The sequence below is a fragment of the Pan troglodytes genome, chromosome 18 (assembly GCF_028858775.2).
Source record: "Pan troglodytes isolate AG18354 chromosome 18, NHGRI_mPanTro3-v2.0_pri, whole genome shotgun sequence".
NCBI classification, from domain to species: Eukaryota; Metazoa; Chordata; class Mammalia; order Primates; family Hominidae; genus Pan; species Pan troglodytes.
Window position 1 is genome coordinate 75958312 of NC_072416.2, and position 14116 is coordinate 75972427.

The window sequence follows — 14116 nt, forward strand, 5'->3', positions numbered from 1 at the left end:
TTATTAACATTTCAGTTAATAAATGACCTGGATAACCACTAATCATTGAAGTAGGATCTTTGGGAGTCTACACATATCATTCAGAAATGTATCCATTACTCCAAATTCTTTGACTGCTTTTTAAAAGGAATTGGCACTCAAACTGGCAGCACATATTTTTGAATATCCATGACTATTCCTTCATTCAGCAGATGTTACTTGAGTCCCTGCTATATTACTTTGGGTCCGATGCATGCCAGGCACAATGGAAGCAGAGAAATATGAGGCATACAGATGCCTTCAAGGAGGGTGCACTTTAGAGAAACACCAGCCGGGTTCAGTATGTGAAACTTCTCTAATTTGTGGTTGGGAAAACTTTGAGAAGGTGGTGAGTTTTGAGCCCACACTTCAAGGAAGTCGTCTTACTCACCTTTATTCAGTCCCTGTGTATGAGACTCATAAGTGAGACCAGTGGGCATAGGTGGAGTTAGATGCTTCCTTGGGTCCAAAGAGACCAGGAAAGAAATAAGCAAGATGTGCTTTAGAACTAGTTCAAGTTGGCTGGGCACAGTGGCTCACGCCTGTAATCCCAGCAATTTGGGAGACCAAGGTGGGCGGATCACCTGAGTTAGGAGTTTGAGACCAGCCTGGCCAACATGGCGAAACCCCATCTCTACTAAAAATACAAAAATTAGCCGGGCGAGTTGGTGTGCACCTGTAATCCCAGCTACTTGGGAGGCTGAGGCAGGAGAATCGCTTGAACCCGGGAGGTGGAGGTTGCAGTGAGCTGAGATCGCACCATTGTATTCCAGCTGGGTGACAAGAGTGAAGCAAAACTCCATCTCAAAAAAAAAAAAAAAAAAAAAAAAACAGAACTAGTTCAAGTCATCTAGCTTGGAAAAGAAGCTGTGGTTGGATGCTAATGGATGTTGGGTCAGACTGAAGAGTGTACTTTTATAGTCTGAGTCTTTCTTAGATGGCGGCTTCTAAAAATAGAAAGTACAGGCTGGGTACAGTAGCTCACACCTGTAATCCCAGCACTTTGGGAGGCCGAGGTGGGTGGATCACCTGAGGTCAGGAGTTCAAGACCAGCCAGGCCAACATGGTGAAACCCCGTCTGTATTAAAAATACAAAAAATAGCCAGGTGTGGTGGCGGGCGCCTGTAATCCCAGCTACTCAGGAGGCTGAGGTAGGAGAATTGCTTGAACCTGGGAGATGGAGGTTGCAGTGAGCTGAGATCTCACCATTGCACTCCAGCCTGGACAACAGGGGCAAAACTCTGTCTCAAAAAAAAAAAAAAAAAAGTACATTAGAACCACATCTGTTGGGAAAAAATGCATGTTTAATGGGATGTGTTTTCCCATGCGATTAGCAAATGGGTGTTAAATGGAATCCCCAAGAGCTGTTCTGATAAACTAAAAAGAGTCCAGGAGCATTGCTAATAGCATCATTGGAATCAAGTGTATGGTTTTCCATTATGATGACTTTGATATATTTTAATAACTTTCTTATTCCAAAAGTAATGTGTTAATCAAAAATATCTAATAATATCTCTCATCTGGAAATAACTTAGATTTTTGAAACACTCCAGTATTCCCATATCTATTGGGGCATTCATTTGATCTCTCTTTGAGTCCCCTCTCCTCCAGTGGAACATAATGTAATCTCCTGATGGCTTATATTCACCGTTGTGGGAGCTGTTTATGCATAGTGCTGATGTAAGTGTGTGTGATGATTGAGGAGAGGTGGTTGGTTGTTTTGAGACCTTAGGTCTTCTTTCTCTTTCTCAGGCACTGGCTAGTGGCCATTAGGTCTGGCTGCTTTCCATGTGTCTGTTTATAACCACTTCCTGGTAAATCTTTTACCTTTGATTAAGTACTAGGAACTCTGATAGCCAGGCTAGTCAATATGTTTTTAGAGTAAGCATAAACAGGCTCTGAGAGAAGACAAAGGGGCCATCTCTTGAATCAGTGTAAACTCTGCAACTACTGTTTTCATTGCCACAAATGTATTGCTTATCTGCATAGAGATAATTGAATTTTGTATTATTGGTGACATCTAGCTAAGCGGCATTACTATTAGGGATACTTTGCCAAAAAGAAAAAAAAAAAGGAAGGAGTGAAGAAGGGAGGGAGGAAAGGAGGAAAAGAAAAGGAAGAAAAGAAAACCAGGTCGGTGCTTTCTTTTGGATCTCATTTTGAATTTCTCTCCTTTCACATTTGCTCTTCACAGTGGATTAAACTTCATTGACTTGATGGTGCGACAAGGGAATATTGACAACCCTCCCAAGACTCCCCTGGTGCCAGGATTTGAGTGTTCTGGGATTGTTGAAGCTCTGGGGGACAGCGTGAAAGGATATGAGGTAATGTTTGGCTCTCATTTGAAGAGTAATATTCATTTGGAATCCATTGAGACAACAAAAGATGATGCAGAAAGAAATGTTTGAAATAACCTATGGCATGCATTATTATCATTGTCTTCTTATTTGGACTGTTGACAATGTTTATAGTCATTAAGGTCTCATGCCTTTTTTATGGACTATCTTGGTTGCTCCTGGCAGCATTCTGGTGCAGGGGGCAGGACAAATCTTGTCTCCCCCTTCATTCATGTCATGCAGCTATTCAACAAAAGTATTTGGCATTTGGATTAACTAAGTGTGCATAGCCCCTTCCCATATCCGGAACTCTCATTTTCTGATCATCTTCAGCTCAAAATGCAACTACAAAACCCAGAAGTTTAGAGGAAATGGACTCTCTATTTTATAACCTGGCTCCCTCAAATAGTCACTTAACTGGTATATTTAAGTAATCATTTATAAATCCCTAACTATTTCAGGAATTGGGGAGGTAGCATTTTGGATGAAGAAGATGTTAAAGTCAAAGAGTGGAGGTACCTGATAAGTAGAACAGAACTGGCCATGGATTGATGGCTTTGGAAGTAGGGAAATGGGCAAAAAGGTTTATTACATTATGCTGACTACTTCTGTACATGTTCAAAATTCTCCATAATAAAACCTTTTTTAATTTGTAAAAAGATGTATGACCCTTCCTACTATTGTAATGCAAATCAAATAGAAACCAGTCTATAAAAACTGAAAACCTGTGCACAAGTCAATTACACAAAATTGCAGTAGTTTGGAGTCAGAAAAACCAATGCAAATCAGGTACAAGGGCTCTTACTCATAACTAAGTGCTCCCCTAGGGAGGAATGAACATTTGAGAACCCGCTATAATCAGAACCATGGAGAAGTTATCTTTTTTAAGCCTCCACCATAGCCCTGCAAAGCAAAGATTGTTATCCCCTTGCAGATGAGGTTCGGGAGGGTTCAGTAATTTTCTGTGAGGTCAGAAGGGTAGTTAGTACCACTAGAACCCGGATTCAAATCCCCAGAGCTTGTTTATCCTTCCTACAGTCTCATGATCTTCACTCCCTACTCCCAGCCCCCAAATACTGCAATAATAAATGCAGGACAGGAGAGCTAAAGAAGAATCCTATAAAATGCAGTGCGAAAATGCCCTTGAAATTGAATTTGAGCCTGCTTCTGAGTCTCAGCGTGTCTGAGCCTCAGTATCCTGTGAAAATATCAATATGCTCCAAATTCATTATGAAAAATGTCTGGAAATCTCATCCCATTTATTAGTATTTTTGCCAATGGTTTTCAGATAAGACAGCAGATAAATGTTGAGAAAGAGGCAGTAAATGAGTCTTTTCTTTTCTTTTATACGAATTTACATTTTTTTGTCCCCAGGTAAGCGGTGTAACCAAAGGCACACTATCTCACCCTGAAAGTGCTGCACATAAGAAATATTATCTTCTCTTCAATCCTCCACATGGTCCCCAAAGAAAAGATCATGCAGCTCACTCCGTTAACCCCGAGCATTGAATAAATAACCAATTATTTTAGAATATAACAGGAAACAGGGACATTGTTCAACTTGGTTTAGAGGGAGAACTTACTGTACTTGATTATGTATATTTTTCCTTTCAATATGACTTATCTTTTGCTAATTTTCCCTGGCTTGTTTACTATCAAGCCCACCCTTTAAACTCTCTCCCTTCCAATGACTTGTGGCTTCACAAAAAAATAAGTCACCTACTCGTTTCCAGTTAGGGTGTGATATGGGAGAAAACTGACACTAATATTCCATCTATAATTTTGACTTAAGATCTTCAGTCATATTGGAGATGGAATTCCTTGCAGCAGCACACTGAATAGCTCTCTTGGTTTGATAGATCGCAAGGGATGATGAAAAGCTGTCACCGGAGGCCGGGTAATAAAGGAATAACTTGGGTGCATTTTGGCCAGGACTGATTTTTTTTTCTTAGCAGAATCAAATAATGAGATGAAGTGGATATGTTTTAAATGTGCCTGCCTCTGGACTCTGAGGCTGGAGCTGAACCTATGGCTTGGACATATTTGCTATTTTGATAATGAAATGGAAGTGATGGAGCAAAGTCAAAGGAGAGATCTGGGAGCAGCCAGCCCTGTAGTGATGGCCATGAGCACCACTGCCAAGGTGGTTGAAATATTCTGTTCATTACACTCTGTGCTGACCCTGGAGGTCATCAGCTATTCTGTGGGATTGAGGCTGTGTCTTTGGGTTTTCGTGATTCTGTGAAGAACAGGATGCTAGTATTAGACCCTAGTTATCTTCTGATGCACTGAAGATGATATTCTTTTCTTTTTTCTTTTTTTTTCTTTTTCTTTTTCGATGGAGTCTCACTCTGTCACCTAGGCTAGAGTGCAATGCCACAATCTCAGCTCACTGCTATCTCTGCTTCCCGGTTTCAAGTGATTCTCCTACCTCAGCCTCCTGAGTAGCTGGGATTATAGGTGCCTGCCACCACACCTGGCTAATTTTTTGTATTTTTAGTAAAGACGGGGTTTCACCGTGTTGGCCAGGCTGGTCTCGAACTCCTGACCTCAGGTGATCCACCTGCTTCAACCTCCCAAAGTGCTGGGATTACAGGCATGAGCCACCGCACCCAGCCTGAAGATGGTATTCTTCACATTCATTAATTGGTCTTCACCCCTTCCGGGGATTGGGACACTCACTGATAGTGGGACAGCCTCTCTTTCCCCAGTTTCCTCCTTAGACAGCTGTTTCTCCTGCTTTCTGAAATATAATGAGTCAGTATTTAACTGCTGATTGCTAAACTGTGAATTCCATCAGGTCAGGAACCAATCTGTTCTTTTAAAGAGCAAACATGTATTGCTCTTTCCTCATTTTCCGTGCACCATGTTAAGTGCATTGGGTGTTTATTATGCCATTTAGTTTTCATAAAGACCCTTTACTAATATTATACCCATTTCAGAGCTGAGGAAACTGAGCCCTGAAAAGTTCAACTAATATTTCCACACTTTGTAGGTTCCTCTGTTATGCACCCTTATATAACTTTATGTTTCCTTTGGAGCACTTTTCTCAAGTGTAATGAATTAATTATTTGTATCTGGAATCAGACTATCTGAGGCCATTTCTTTCATGGTTTCAAGAGGATTGAGGTAGACTACCGCACCTGGTCAGATTGAACTTTTACCTAACACTAGGAGGAGATGACAATAGTCATGGTGACTCCCAGGGTTTCCGTGATTCTCCCTCTACAAATATATTAGCACTAAGAAAACTCACCATGGCCTTGGCTGAGGCTACTTCCAGCTAGATGAACCAGTGCTGCTTTAGAATCCCCCTAAAATCAGCAAAAACACACATTGAGCTGAAGACCAAACCCCTTGCCAAGAAAAGGAAAGCTCATCGATGCTCACATCCTCAAGCTCGAGCTCTGTAGGGGTGTTTCCCATTGTTTCTGTATCTTTTCCTGCAGAATAAGAGAAGGACCCTCAAACCAGCATGAGCCATCAGTCAGGATAGCCTCCTCTTAGTAACAGCTTGTCTTAGCAACACCAAGAAGATGGAAACTGGCTAGAACAAGGGAGAGCTCTGCAGAGAGACAGATCTGAACTGGAAGCCTTCTGCTTCTGCTCTTCAAAGGCTCCTTCACTTTCCAGCTTCAATTTTCCAATCTATATAAAGGGCACAGTCATAGTTCATTATTAGTCATGAACTTCAAGAACTACATGGAGTTCTTGTGGAATTATATAAGGTCACGTAAATAAAGGCACTTAGCACAGATTCAGGAACATATTAGTTTTTGTTTTGGTAAATGCCATTTATTATTATCAATAACAATAGCACCTAGCAGCCCCTTCCCCAGCAAGAGTTTCCCTGCCCCAGCAGTCCCTGCCCTAGCAGTGCATTCTAGTCAATTGCAGACACTGGTTTTCCCCTTTAGACCTACAGATGTTTCCTATGAGACTACTGAAAGCTTCTCCAGGACTGAATTTCTTCCCTTATTCTCTCCCATTTCCCACCCATGGAGAAGTTAGACAAGGTTCAGTTACTTGTAATTATCCATCAACCCATCACTCACTATGCACCAAGCATTGGGTCATGCATTGAGAATCCATAAATCAATAAGACCCAGCCTCTGCCCTCTAAGATCTCCCCATTTAGAGAGGGAGCTAGTCATGTAAAAGGATAAGCCGATATAATGGGATCTGCATAATTATGAAGGATTATATAAGGAATTAGGTGGACTTTTGTTGAAATCTTGTCTTTTTTTTTTTTTTGAGATGGGAGTCTCACTCTGTTGCCCAGGCTGAAGTGCACTGGCATGATCTCAGCTCACCACAACCTCTGTCTCACAGGTTCAAGCGATTCTCCTGCCTCAGCCTCCCAAGTAGCTGAGATTACAGCCACACCTGGCTAATTTTTCTGTATTTTTAGTAGAGAAAGAGTTTCGCCATGTTGGCCAGGCTGATCTCAAACCCCTGACCTCAAGTAATCTATGTTCCTCAGCCTCCTAAAGTGCTGGGATTACAGGCATGAGCCACCGTGCCCAGCCTGAAATCTTGTCTTTACCACTTACAACTGTGTGGTCTTGGGCAAGTTATTTAACTGCTCTGAGCTTTAGGTCCCAGTCTATAAAATGGAAACAATAATAAAAGCTACCATAAGGAGTTGTCATAAGAATTAAATGCAGTAATTTAATTTGCTGTCTACTCAGTGCCAGCACACAAGCAGCACTCAATAAACAGAGATACTAACAGCAATAAGAAGAGATGTCAGTTCTGCTTTTGTAGGGGAAGGTTGGTCGTCAGGGAAAGTTTTGGAGAAAAGAACATTTGAGCTGAGCTTTAAAGGAAAATCAAATATTTTCCCGAAAGAAAGACAGCACCAAGTGCAGAAATAGCAGATACAAAAGCATAAGGGTGTGAGCATGCACTTTCCCGTGTTTCCTGCTGCTTTTCCAGCATGGCCATAAGGGAGACACAGGTGTCAATACTGAACAGGCACAGGGGCTGATCCTTCCCTTCTCCTTTGCTCACATTGTCTGAGCTCCCACCCACTGCTGCCACTTTTTATTGTTAGCTCATGTTTTATTTTATTTATTTATTTATTTATTTAAAGACGGAGTTTCGCTCTTGTTGCCCAGGCTGGAGTGCAATGGTGCGATCCTGGCTCACTGCAACCTCTGCCTCCCAGGTTCAAGTGATTCTCCTGCCTCAGCCTCCCAAATAGCTGGGATTACAGACATGGGCCACCACGCCTGGCTAATTTCGTATTTTTAGTAGAGACGGGGTTTCTCCATACTGATCAGGCTGGGCTTGAACTCCCGAGACCTCAGCCTCCCAAAGTGCTGGGATTACAGGCGTGAGCCACCACGCCTGGCCTGGCTGATGTTTTATTCTTAATTGTACCCTCTCTGGGACAGACTGCTGTCACCACTAGTGTGGAGAGCCACCCCCTTCCAGTATCCAGGAAATCTAGGGTCATTTAGGGGCTTGGAGGAGGGGAGAGAAGAAGGCATGTGGGGGCTGAGCCACAGATAACATACAGATAAGTCTAGGCAAGGACCTCTCCCTCTCCAGCAGTCCTGGGAGGATTCAGAGAGGGGAAGACCTGCTTAGGTTTATGCCAGGCTACCCAAGGATAAGGAAAGGAGATGCAAGGAGGCAGTGAGAATGTCCTCCTTGCCCAGCTGTCAGATCATTACATTGATTAATTACTTGCCTCTTTTCTCAAAGCGAGCAGACCAGACTTTGCCTTGCTCTTGTTGCTGTCACGAGAGCCCCAGAAGACACACTGGGGCAGAGCAATTTGATTCTGTGGTTCAGGTGTCTTTTCTGAATTAGGTAACCCAAACCCCTGCCCCCGACAGAGCTGCCCTGGCAGCTGGAGCAGAGGTGGCCAGACTCACTTAGAACATTGTTGATGCTGTCTCCAACTGTCTCATTCACCTAAACTCCTCATTACCCAGGTCTGAATGGTGCCAAGATCAGTCTGTTGTCTTTATACTATATCATCCTGTAGCCAAACGGACAATCAAGTCCTCTGGATCCTGTTCCAGACACACTGAGGCTGAAGCAGCTCTATTCCAAAATACGCAGAACTGGCCAACCTGGAAAATCCCCAAGGTTTTGGGAGCGCTCACCTCCAGGCTATTCTGACATCCCTTGACCCCACCCACCATTCCCACACCCAAAAAATGAACTCTATTATCTTTGGACCAATATCTGAAACATCGTCATCATAGTTTCATGCTTTTGGCTTAAGACTGCATTCTCTGCTGAAATATTATCCCTTCCAAGTAGATTTGCCTCTAAGCCCTATCACTCATAGCACTTGTCATATGAAAATATCAGAGAATATGAATAATTTGAAAGCATGAGCTGTACCTCATTTACAGTTTTATCTCCAGTGCCTAGAACCTAAGATCAAGAAGGGGCTTCATATGCAAACATGGCGGGTGCTCATTGTGATGTCATGGAAAAATATTTGGAATTAGACAGGCTTCACTCTGTATGTCATTAGGCAAAATACTCAACCATTCTTAGCGTCAGTTTCTTCAAAATTATAATAAGAATAATATCCTCTTAAGCTTTCATGTAGATTAACTGACAAAATGAAGATTACAGTCTAGTACATTATGATTGTTTAGCAAATCATAAATTTTATAGTGATCAAATGTACATATAGAAAAACCTCTCGGCTGGGCACAGTGGCTCATGCCTGTAATCCCAGCATTTTGGGAGGCCAAGGCGGGTGGATCACTGAGGTCAGGAGTTCACAACCAGCCTAACATGGTGAAACCCCCTGTCTACTAAATACAAAAATAAATAAATAAATAACCAGGCATTGTGATGCGTGCCTGTAATCCGAGCTACTTGGGAGGCTGAGACAGGACAATCGCTTGTACCTGGGAGGCGGAGGTTGCATTGAGCTGAGATTGTGCCATTGCACTCCAGCCTGGGAAACAAGAGCAAAACTCCATCTAAGAAAAAAAAAGAAAAGAAAAAGAAAAACCTCGCATGAGGAGGAATCCATTCTCCAACCAGGCTGTAAGTTCCTCATGCTTGGCTATGGGGACTACATTTTTGAGAAGTCCTAAAGGAAGGACAGAAGTTTGCCAGGTGAAAGGTGGTTTCAGAAGAATGAAGGAGGGCTCTGCATTGTTTTGCTACCTTCCTTAGATGCACTGACACTTCCCAGGACTTTTGCTACCACCTAAATAATGTTCAGAGTTTCAAGGAATGGGTTCTCAACTAACCAACTTAGCTGGTTCTGGAGAGGAGAGGGTAGTAGTGGCTGAAGATGGGTGGACAAGAAACATAGAGCTGTCAATGGTTCATTAAATCAGTTGTATTACTTGTGAAATGTATTAGCTTTTTGCACTGCAAATGTATTTTAAAAGTTATTCGTTTCATCAAAGTATTAAAAAATGATTGTGAGCCAGGCACGGTGGCTCACGCCTGTAATCCCAGCACTTTGGGAGGTCGAGACAGGCGGATCATGGGGTCAGGAGATCGAGACCATCCTGGCTAACATGGTGAAACCCCGTCTCTACTAAAAATACAAAAAAATTAGCCGGGCGTGGTGGCAGGCACCTGTAGTCCCAGCTACTCAGGAGGCTGAGGCAGGAGAATGGCGTGAACCCAGGAGGCAGAGCTTGCAGTGAGCCGAGATCACGCCACTGCACTCCAGCCTGGGTGACAGAGCGAGATTCCATCTCAAAAAAAAAAAAAAATGATTGTGATACTAAAAAATTTGGATAGAGTTCTCAAGTGTATGAGTCAGGAGAAACCATGTGTCTGTACCGTGGATAGCTCCCAATAATGCTTTTTGTTTGTTTGTTTGTTTGTTTTGGAGACAGAGTCTTGCTTTTTTGCCCAGGCTGGAGTGCAATGGCGTGATCTCAGCTCACTGCAACCTCCGCCTCCTGGGTTCAAGCAGTTCTCCTACCTCAGCCTCCTGAAAAGCTGGGACTACAGGCATGCGCCATCACGCCTGGTGAATTTTTGTATTTTCAGTAGAGATGGGGTTTCACCATGTCAGCCAGGCTGGTCTTGAACTCCCGATCTCGATTGATTCACCCACCTCAGCCTCCCAAAGTGCTGGGATTATACGCATGAGCCACAGCGCCTGGCCAGCTCCCAGTAATTCTGTTCTCTCCTTGAGCCTCTGTCATGAGGTAGCCTCCACTAACTCTGTGTTTCCCCATGCCCAGATTGGAGACCGTGTCATGGCATTTGTCAATTACAATGCCTGGGCAGAGGTGGTCTGCACACCAGTGGAGTTTGTCTACAAGATCCCGGATGACATGAGCTTCTCCGAGGCTGCTGCATTCCCCATGAACTTCGTCACGGCCTATGTGATGCTGTTTGAAGTTGCCAACCTCCGGGAAGGGATGTCTGTGCTCGTGCACTCAGCTGGTGGGGGCGTGGTAAGTCAGCTGCTTGTAACTTCTCTTCTTTAAGGTCATGATAGTGGAAGTGGAGTGACACCCCCCTGCGGTCTTATGTGAGCTATGTCCTTTAGTAGGAATCATCACTATGGTTCTGGTAGAGTTCACATGGACAGCAAAGCCCATATAGATGATTGCATTGGGGTAGGATAAGCCTGAGAGATGGTTTCTCTGGAGTTTTGGAAGGTCGCCAAAATGGCCTGTGAGGACACAATGGCTTTCAGAGGTAGTTCCTGTTGAAAAGCATTCTCAGGCCCGGCGCAGTGGCTCACGCCTGTAATCCCAGCACTTTGGGAGGCAGAGGCGGGCGGATCACGAGGTCAGGAGATCAAGACCATCCTGGCTAACACGGTGAAACCCCGTCTCTACTAAAAACACACACACAAAAAATTAGCCGGGCGTAGTGGCAGGCACCTGTAGTCCCAGCTACTCGGGAGGCTGAGGCAGAAGAATGGCGTGAACCCGGGAGGCGGAGCTTGCAGTAAGCCGAGACTGCGCCACTGCACTCCAGCCTGGGCGACAGAGCCAGACTCCGTCTCAAAAAAAAAAAAAAAAAGAAAAAGAGAAGTATTCTCAACAGTCTTGGTATCATGATGAAAAGTTGTGTCAATCATTGTAAGATGTCTCACAAGTCATCTACTACTGCTATTATTTGAAAAGACAAAATGGTCATTTTGTCAGTGATTTAGTTTTTTCAGTAAATTGCAGTGGACTTGAGATGGTTCCCATATTAATGACATTCTTATTAATTTGTATTCTGCTATATTTTCTTGAGTGGGAGAAAGGTGGGCAGAGATTGTACCAGCACACTAGAAATCATACATAAACCTAAGTACATTCATGAAAGTGGCTGCACATGTCAGTGTCATCTGTCAGGTGTGTCTCTGCCAAGGCGGAGAATGGTGGAAATCAAAATTTCTGCTCTGGATTTCAGGGATGGCAGAAACTTCTCCCATGGTTTGTCTGTGTCTCATTGCCGGGCATTCAGTGTATATTGCATGCCCGCTACATGGCAAGCACTATGTCTGTCATTGGTCTGCTGGGGTCTGGGTGGAACGTTAGTGTTTCTGAGAGTGGAAGGTACTACCTACTAGTTCAAAACATATTAATTAAACACATAACATGTTCTAGACTCTGTGGATATAGAGATTAATCCCCTATCTTAGAGGCTTTGAGAGGTTCTCAGAGTCACTGATTCTGTAGTTTGATGAACTCAGAAATAAACTCTTAGGATTTGGTGTATCTCAGAGATATTTCACTGGAGGTTTTGCTAGCATACCGTTGATTTTAAAAAAGAAAAACTTGGCTTTCTGTAACTATTAAAACTCTATATAGTGCAGAGCACATTTCCGTTGTTTTTATCTAAGAAAACAAGCTCACATCCAGAACCATGAAGGCAAAGATAGGAAACTTTAGGAATGCCTTAAGAAAAATATCTTCAATTACTTTAGCAAATTTGCTGATACCTTTCGACCATGAATAAAGACATAATAAAAGCTAAGCATCCCGTAGAAAAGAAATGGCTTTCAGTTCCAGTGAATCTGTTAACAGCAAGCAAGCCATTTAGAATGCTGGCATTTATGATCTTAGTGTGCTCAGCATACAAAGTATTAGAGACTTGTTTTCATACTATCAGCATAAGCTTCAGTCTTTACAATGATGCTGGACTCAGTTCTGCTGAGAATTAGTATTTATACATTGACATCTATGATATTTCATTTCACGTTTTTATTTTTATTGTTTTGGTCTTGGAGCAAAGAAGAATGTGTCAGGGGCATGTGTCTTACAAAAGGAAAATAATCTTGGAAAATAAAAAAAGTTTTTATCGTGCTCTATTCTGGGCTTACAGATGCTACCAACAATACCAACTAAAGTGTAAAACAGGTGAAGGAACTGGGGAAAGTGGACAATGAGGGTTGGAAAATAAGTCAATGCACATAGCACAGGCTATGTTGTCCTAAAGCTTTGCTGAAGATGAACAATTTTGTCTCTTAGCTTTCTAATAGTGAGTGAAAATAGGGGGAAATGGTCATCCATGTGAACTAGTGTTCATTTGATTGAAATAAAACTGTTACTAGGGGTAACCATAACTAACACTGGTTTTGGGGACCAGAGGACTCTTTCTTTCTCTGTGGTTTCTCATAAGAAATGTATGCTGAAATGCAATAAACATCCTCAACAAAGCTGTTATAGTAAATGCAACTATTTCCATGAAGGTTTTTCTTACGGTGCACTCTTAATGTAATCTAAGAGCATCAAAGTAAAGCAAAATTTAGTGAGAGCATATATTCTTGGGCCAAAAGGATGTGGTCTGGTTTAATCTTCAGACAGAGTTGAAAAGTGCAGTTGGACCCATCTCTCAGATGGGCTGGTCTCTTTGAGTAGCATTCTCTGAAACGAGATTTGATAGGTGGTGTGTGGCAGTTCAAGGTTACCATTAGAGAAGAGATTTTTGGCCAAGTGCAGATCCACGTATGTGAACACTCCGCTGAGCTGGGATGGGTGGGGCACTGTCTTACAAAATCTAAGGAGTCCTGCAGAGAGCCCACACCATCACACTCCCCTGCAGGGAGAGACCAGTGAGTCCCTGGTACCTGTATGTTGCCTTACCTGGCAAAAGGAACTTTACAGGTATGACTAAAGTAAGGACGTTGAGATAGGGAGGTTATCCTGCGTTATTCAGGATGACCCAGTGTCATCACAAGAGTCCTTAAAGGTGGGAGTGGGGGCCGGGCGCGGTGGCTCACGCCTATAATCCCAGCACTTTGGGAGGACGATGCGGGCGGATCACCTGAGGTGGGGAGTTCGAGACCAGCCTGGCCAACGTGGAGAAACCCCCATTTCTATAAAAATACAAAATCAGCTGGGCATGGTGGCGCATGCCTGTAATCCCAGCTACTTAGGAGGCTGAGGCAGGAGAATCGCTTGAAGCCGGGAGGCAGAGGTTGCAGTGAGCTGAGATCGTGCCATTGCACTCCAGCCTGGACAACAAGAGCAAAACTCCATCTCAAAAAAATAAAAAAATAAAAAATAAAAAAGGTGGGAGTGGGAAGTAGAAGAATCAGAGAGAGATTGAGAGAAGCTACACTGCTGGCTCTGATGGAGGAGGAGGCTGTGAACCAAGGAAGCAGGTGGCCTGTAGATGCTGGAAGAGGCAGGAAATGGATTCGCCTCTCGAGCTTTCAGAAGGAACACAACCCTGCTAATACCTTCATTTTAGCCCAGCGAAACCCATTTTGCCCTTCAGACCTCTAGCAATTTAATATCCTAAATCTGTGTTTTGAGCCACTAAGTTTGTGTTAATTTGTTACCACTTACGGGAAACCGATACTA

The 14116-nt window shown here is 43.2% G+C and overlaps 1 protein-coding gene across 1 annotated transcript in view; it reads left to right on the plus strand.

Annotated features, from left to right (window-relative positions):
• The window catches only part of VAT1L (vesicle amine transport 1 like), a 191495-nt gene that overhangs the window by 26452 nt on the left and 150927 nt on the right, over positions 1-14116 (plus strand). The window contains exons 2-3 of the mRNA XM_001139539.8: positions 2213-2342; positions 10547-10762. Coding sequence (XP_001139539.2) covers positions 2213-2342; positions 10547-10762 — 346 coding nt within the window. The remainder of the gene's footprint in view (positions 1-2212; positions 2343-10546; positions 10763-14116) is intronic.